Genomic DNA, 7,500 nt, shown 5'->3' with positions numbered 1-7,500 from the left:
AGTCGCTCCTTCTAAACTCCGCTTTCTTTACCTCGGGGAACAAAATCGATTATTGTTGCCTGTGTGTTTATATAACTGCGGCTTCAGTCCATAAAAAAACAATTTCTCTTTATTGTGGGAAGCAGACAGCTAATTTCCCTCCTCTCGAGACTCCCGACAATAAAACATCAAATGCCAAACCCTGACGGGATAGTTGGGGATTATGGGGCATTTACACGATCGCTGGTTCCTGTGAGAGGAACGGCAAAGTTATGTCAGTGATGTTCACCATCTCCCCAGCTCCCAGTGTGAGGACAGGTCACCTTGTCCCCACAGCCTGGCCCCCCTGGTACACCCAGCTGTGTGTGGCCCCTCCATGGGATATCCCACCAATATCTCCCCTCAATGACCCTGTCCCTCTGGTCCCCCTCCTAGACCCAGCTGTGGCCCCTCCATGGGATATCCCACCAACTAATTACCTGCCCACCAACTACCTCCCCCCATAGCCCCGTCCCTCTGGTCACCACGCACGGGGAGAGATTGGGGGGGCTCAGCGTCTGAGTGATGCCTGTGATCCTGCACCATGACAGGCCCCACGGGCATCACCATGGTAACGGGCCTAGTGTGGAAGGCTTGCGGTGAGCAGAATAAATCAAGCCTGACTCCTCTCATTGTTTTGAAACAAGGAAAGTCATATTTCTTCTCTGGGGGTCGTGGGTTTTATAACATAATGGGATCTGTCCTTTCATTTCCCTGTAAAACTGGATTGAACAAATAACTATACGGTCAGTGAATGCAAGTGCAGTTACAACTAATGGATCTTAGCAGTCTCAGATTTAAACAATGCCCTTAAGGCAGCACAGGTGACTCCAGGCTGTCTACAGTATGGTGGCGCAGCGGGTAGAGCTGCTGCCTCACAGCGCCAGAGACCCGGGTTCCATCCTGACTACGGGTGCTGTCTGCGCGGAGTTTGCACGTTCTCCCCGTGACCTGCGTGGGTTTTCTCCGGGTGCTCTGGTTTCCTCCCACACTCCAAGGACGTGCGGGTTTGTAGGTTAATTGGCTCTGTTTGAATGTAAATTATCCCCAGTGTGTGTAGGATAGTGTTAGTGTGCGGGGATCGCTGGTCGGCACGGACTCGGTGGGCCGAAGGGCCTGTTTCCACGTTGTATCTCTAAACTAAACTCTGGGATGAGTTGGTCGTAGAGCAGTGGAGAAACTAGCAGCTTAGACTTTGGACTTTAGAGGTACCCTGTGGAAACAGGCCCTTCGACCCATCCAGTCCATGCCAGCCAGCGGTCACCTTGTACATTAGCGCTATTCTACACATTAGTCAAGTCAAGTCACATTTATTTATATATATAGCACATTTAAAAAACAACTCTCGTTGGCCAAAGTGCTTTACATTTGTTATAAGAATAGTATAAACAAACAAACTACATATAACTATATACATGTGGCCCTCGCTCAGTGGACGTCAGGAAAGGCTTGGGAGTATAGATAAGATTTTAGTCTTGACTTAAAGGAGTCGATGGAGGGGGCAGTTCTGATGGGAAGGGGGATGCTGCTGTTCCACAGTCTAGGGGCTGCAACTGCAAAGGCGCGGTCACCCCTGAGCTTATGCCTAGACCGCGGGATATTCAGTAACCCCAAGTCGGCCGATCTGAGGGACCTGGAGGTGGATTGGTGGGGGGTGGGTGAGAAGACTTTTAATGTAGGAGGGGGCAAGCCCATTGAGGGCTTTGTAGACATAGAGGAGGGTCTTGAAATGTATACGGAACCGCACAGGGAGCCAGTGGAGAGAGAGTTCTGCCAGGATCGGGGTGATGTGGTCCCTTTTTCGGGTGCCCGTCAGGAGTCTCGCTAGGGATAGTTTATAATTTTTTACTGAAGCAATTAACCTACAAACCTGCCCACCTTTGGAGTGTGGGCGGAAACCGGAGCACCCGGAGAAAACCCAGGCAGGTCACGGGGAGAACGTGCAAACTCCGTACTGACAGCACCCGTAGATAGGATGGAACCCGGGTCTGTGGCGCTGTGAGGCAGCAGCTCTACCCGCTGCACCACCGTGCCGACCCACTCTCTCTCTCCCTCACCCTCAATTAATGCTGAATGCCTTGGATGTGGCTCCCACATGTGGCCAGCCAGATGTGTGGTCCCGGCAGATGTGCGCTGGCACTGCAACAGGGCTGGAGTCAGTTCGTCTGTGGAGCAGCTCTGTGTTGCATGGAGCAGCTCTGTGTTGCATGGAGCAGCTCTGTGTTGCATGGAGCAGCTCTGTGCTGCATGGAGCAGTTCTGTGTTGCATGGAGCAGTTCTGTGTTGCATGGAGCGGGCTGGGCAGGCTGGGCAGGCATCAGAGGCAGCAACATGCTCTGGCTGGGTCCATAGAGCAGCTCTGTGTTGCATGGAGCAGCTCTGTGTTGCATGGAGCAGGCTCTGTGCTGCATGGAGCGGGCTGGGCAAGCTGGGCAGGCTGGGCAGGCATCAGAGGCAGCAACATGCACTGGCTGGGTCCGTGGAGCAGCTCTGTGTTGCATGGAGCAGGCTGGGCAGGCTGGGCAAGCTGGGCAGGTTGGGCAGGCATCAGAGGCAGCAACATCCACTGGCATGGCCAATGTAACGCTGGCTGCGTCTGATCCAAGCACAGAAGGAAGACATCCATCAAGGAGCCACAAGCTGCTGCAGAGTCTGATCCTGTTCCCAGTGGGATACAGACCCACATCACGGCCAACACTTCAGGAGAAAGCTTTATTAATCAACACACCTGCAGAGAGAAGTTTATTCTCACAGTTAGCAGAGACAGTTAGAGTCAGGGGCCCACTTCTCAGCCACTGTTTTCCACCTTCAGGCTCCCGGTTTCCCCTAGTAGAGAGTCTAGGACCAGAGGGCACAGCCTCAGAATTAAAGGATATTCTTGTAGAAAGGAGATGAGGAGGAATTTCTTCAGTCAGAGGGTGGTGAATCTGTGGAATTCATTGCCACAGACGGCTGTGGAGGCCACAAGTCAGTGGATATTTTTAAGGCAGAGATAGATAGATTCTTGATTAGAGCGGGTGTCAGGGGTTATGGGGAGAAGGCAGGTTAATGGCAGAGATGAGCCATGATAGAAACATAGAAAATAGGTGCAGGAGTAGAGGCCATTCGGCCCTTCGAGCCTGCACCATTCGCCATTCAATATGATCATGGCTGATCATCCAACTCAATATCCTGTACCTGCCTTCTCTCCATACCCCCTGATCCCTTTAGCCACAAGGGCCACATCTAACTCCCTCTTAAATATAGCCAATGAACTGTGTGGCCTCAACTACCTTCTGTGGCAGAGAATTCCACAGATTCACCACTCTCTGTGTGTGAAAAAAAATGAATTTCGCATCTCGGTCCTAAAAGATTTCCCCCTTATCCTTAAACTGTGTGACCCCTTGATTGAATAGGAAAGTAGACGCGATGGGCCGAATGGCCTGGTTCTACTCCTATGACTTGTGAACTTGTGGAGGAAGCCCAGGACAGGAAGGTCAGAGGGGGAGGGGGAGTTCAAGTGTTTGGCAACCGGGAGATCAGGTAGATTGGAGTGGATGGAGACTTCAGCGATCACAGATGTAGTGGGGTATCTGTACTGGTTACTGGGCCATGAGAGGCTGCAGGGCCTGTCGCTGAGTGGTGGTGTGGGAAGGAAGGGGTTAAACTGGGGATTACGGAGGGATTAGTGGCTTTCACTCTGGGAACTCCGTCACTGAAGGAGAGAGATACTGAGCACAATGCAGCGGAGATAGGCGTGTGGGCAGAGACGTATCTGTCATTAGCCCGTGTTTAGAGAACGCAGAGCCCGTGGGAGGATGGGGAGGAAGCTACAGGAATGCAGAGGTTGGCTGGTCCTCTACACCTCCTGCAGCCTGGGGATGTGGGATGGGGGAGGTAAGGGCGAAGGGGGAGGACCTCCCTCTCACCCCCACCCCTCTCCTCCCCGCCCCCCCCAGTGGAGTGTGGAGCTTTGTGCCTCTGTGTACAAGCTGGGTCTGTGCAGTGAATGATTCTGACACTGGCTGAGGCAGAGTGCTGATTACACAGCGAAGCTGTCCACAATGTGAGGGGTTGGTCTGGGCCCAGCGTGGGGGGGGGGGCTGGTGTGGGGCAGGGTCTGACCCACAGACTCACCCAGGCCCTGGTCACTAGTGTGTCTGACCCACAGACTCACACAGGCCCTGGTCACTAGTGTGTCTGACCCACAGACTCACACAGGCCCTGGTCACTAGTGTGTGACCCACAGACTCACACAGGCCCTGGTCACTAGTGTCTGACCCCCAGACTCACACAGGCCCTGGTCACTAGTGTGTCTGACCCACAGACTCACACAGGCCCTGGTCACTAGTGTGTGACCCCCAGTCACAGAGGCCCTGGTCACTAGTGTGTGACCCCCAGACTCACACAGGCCCTGGTCACCAGTGTGTCTGACCCACAGTCACAGAGGCCCTGGTCACTAGTGTGTGTGACCCCCCAGACTCACACAGGCCCTGGTCACTAGTGTGTCTGACCCACAGTCACACAGGCCCTGGTCACTAGTGTGTCTGACCCTGGTCACACAGGCCCTGGTCACTAGTGTGTGACCCCCAGTCACACAGGCCCTGGTCACTAGTGTCTGACCCACAGACTCACACAGGCCCTGGGCACTAGTGTCTGACCCCCAGTCACACAGGCCCTGGTCACTAGTGTGTCTGACCCACAGTCACACAGGCCCTGGTCACTAGTGTGTCTGACCCACAGATTCACACAGGCCCTGGTCACTAGTGTCTGACCCCCAGACTCACACAGGCCCTGGTCACTAGTGTGTGACCCACAGACTCACACAGGCCCTGGTCACTAGTGTGTCTGACCCACAGTCACACAGGCCCTGGTCACTAGTGTGTCTGACCCACAGATTCACACAGGCCCTGGTCACTAGTGTCTGACCCCCAGACTCACACAGGCCCTGGTCACTAGTGTCTGACCCCCAGACTCACACAGGCCCTGGTCACTAGTGTGTGACCCACAGTCATAGAGGCCCTTCGGCCCAACTCCTCCATGCCGACCAACATGCCCCCATCTACACTAGTCCCACCTGCCTGCGCTTGGTCCATATCCCTTCAAACCTGTCCTATCCATGTACCTGTCTAACTGTTTCTTAAACGTTGCCTCAACTACCTCCTCCGGCAGCTCGTTCCATACACCCACCACCCTTTGTGTGAATAAAGTTACCCCTCAGATTCCTATTAAATCTTTTCTCCCTTCACCTTAAACCTGTGTCCTCTGGTCCTCAATTAGAAACATAGAAACATAGACAATAGGTGCAGGAGTAGAGGCCATTCGGCCCTTCGAGCCTGCACCGCCATTCAATATGATCATGGCTGATCATCCAATTCAGTATCCTGTACCTGCCTTCTCTCCATACCCTCTGATCCCTTTAGCCACAAGGGCCACATCTAACCCCCACTTAAATATAGCCAATGAACTGTGGCCTCAACTACCTTCTGTGGCAGAGAATTCCACAGATTCACCACTCTCTGTGTGTGAAAAAGAATGTTTTTCTCATCTCAGTCCTAAAAGATTTCCCCCTTATCCTTAAGCTGTGTGACCCCTTGTTCTGGACTTCCCCAACATCAGGAACAATCTTCCTGCATCTAGCCTGTCCAACCCCTTAAGAATTTTGTAAGTTTCTATAAGATCCCCCCTCAATCTTCTAAATTCTAGTGAGTACAAGCCGAGTCTATCCAGTCTTTCTTCATCTGAAAGTCCTGACATCCTAGGAATCAGGTCTGGTGTGATTCCCCAACTCTGGGCAAGAGACTCTGCGTCTACCCGATCTATATATTGCTCTCATGATTTTATCCACCTCTATAAGATCACCCCTCATCCTCCTGCGCTCCAGGGAATAGAGACCCAGCCTGCTCAACCTCTCCCTGTAGCTCACACCCTCTAGTCCTGGCAACATCCTGGTGAATCTTCTCTGCGCCCTTTCCAATTCAAGTTTGTTTTTATTGTCACTAAGGTACGGTGAAATTAGAGTTGAACTCTGTCTTGTGAGATGGGGGAGGGGAGTGTGGGGGGGGTGGAGTCTGTTTAGACCAGGGGAGCCCCTCAGTTCCCTTTGCCTCCCCCTGTGATCAGGCAGGGGAGAGGATGAGACCCTGTGATAAATCGGGCGGGACAGTGTTGCAGCGGGTAGTGCTGCTGCCTCACAGCGCCAGAGACCAAGTTCCACCCTAACTACAGGTGCTGTCTGTACGGAGTTTGCACGTTCTCCCCGTGACCTGCATGCGCTTTCTCCAGGAGCTCCGGTTTCCTCCCACACTCCAAAGATGTGCAGGTTTGTAGGTTAAATGGCTTGGTATAAATGTAAATTGTCCCTAGTGTGTGTGTTGGATAGTGTTAGTGTGCGGGGATCGCTGGTCGGCACGGACTCGATGGGCCAAAGGGCCTGTTTCTGCGCTGTATCTCTAAACTAAACAAAACTAAAAATGATATTACTATTCAAACATCCATGTGCCGTTTCACTGATGTCCAAATGACAGAATAAACAGTTTGATTGAGATGCAGGGGGGAAGGTGAGGCCTATCTGCTCAACAAGCCTTTGTGCAGTAATTAGGGATTAGTATTTGTGAGGCAGTTTCTAAATGAGAGACACAGGAGCACTCAGCATCTGTGTGACGAGATGTTTCTTCAACCCTGGAGTCATCTCACTCCACAGATGCTGCCTGACCTGCTGTGTGAGCAAGGTTTAGTGTGTATTTATTTAACACCACCTGCAGCTTTTATACCTGCTGTCTGTACCTGCGCTGTGGAAAATGAGTTGGCAGGTAGATTTGTGAATGGGCGAGGTGACAATGGCTTGTAGCTCCAGGCAATAAAACAGCAACAGCCCCCTCATATATTCTTGTGCCCCATGCAAATGCTATCTCCATTCTGTACCAGACACAGAGTGCTGGAGTAACTCAGCGGGTCAGGCAGCATCTGTGGAGAACATGGATAGGTGATGTTTCACAGAGTGCTGGAGTAACTCAGCGGGTCAGGCAGCACCTGTGGAGAACATGGATAGGTGACGTTTCAGGGTCTGAAGTAAGGGTCTCAACTCAAACGTCATCCTGTTCCTTGGATAGGTGGGGGGGTGTGAGGTGTGGGGGGGTCAGGGAGCATCTGTGGGAACATGGGGATTTTCGGGTCTGAGGGGTCCACTGCTCATCCATTCCTTTTACTCATCCCCCCCTCTCTCCCTCTCTCCCTGGGGGGGGGGATTTCCCCCCCCCCTGCTCTGCCCCCCCCCCTCCCCCCCCTCTCTCTTCCCCCCCTCTCTCTCCACCCCTCTCTCCCCACCCCTCTCTCCCCCTCTTCCCCCCCCCCCTGTCCCCCCCCACAGGAGCAGGGCAAGATCCAGGTGATCTTTAACGTTGGGCACGGACGACATTGTGATTGAGGACAGGAACGTGGTTGTAAACGATGGTAAATACCACGTGGTCCGTTTCACCCGCAGTGGAGGCAACGCCACGCTCC

General features: G+C 53.1%; 1 protein-coding gene across 1 annotated transcript in view; it reads left to right on the top strand.

The window, feature by feature from the left end:
• The window catches only part of LOC129694562 (neurexin-2-like), a 229,423-nt gene that overhangs the window by 173,199 nt on the left and 48,724 nt on the right, over nucleotides 1-7,500 (top strand). Inside the window, 2 exon segments of the mRNA XM_055631290.1 lie at nucleotides 7,367-7,399; nucleotides 7,401-7,500. The exon segment at nucleotides 7,401-7,500 is cut by the window's right edge and continues 31 nt beyond it. Coding sequence (XP_055487265.1) covers nucleotides 7,367-7,399; nucleotides 7,401-7,500 — 133 coding nt within the window.

This window comes from Leucoraja erinacea, unplaced genomic scaffold (genome assembly GCF_028641065.1).
Source record: "Leucoraja erinacea ecotype New England unplaced genomic scaffold, Leri_hhj_1 Leri_70S, whole genome shotgun sequence".
NCBI classification, from domain to species: domain Eukaryota; kingdom Metazoa; phylum Chordata; class Chondrichthyes; order Rajiformes; family Rajidae; genus Leucoraja; species Leucoraja erinaceus.
Note: the sequence above shows the minus strand (reverse complement) of the source record. Positions and strands in the feature narration are given on the sequence as shown.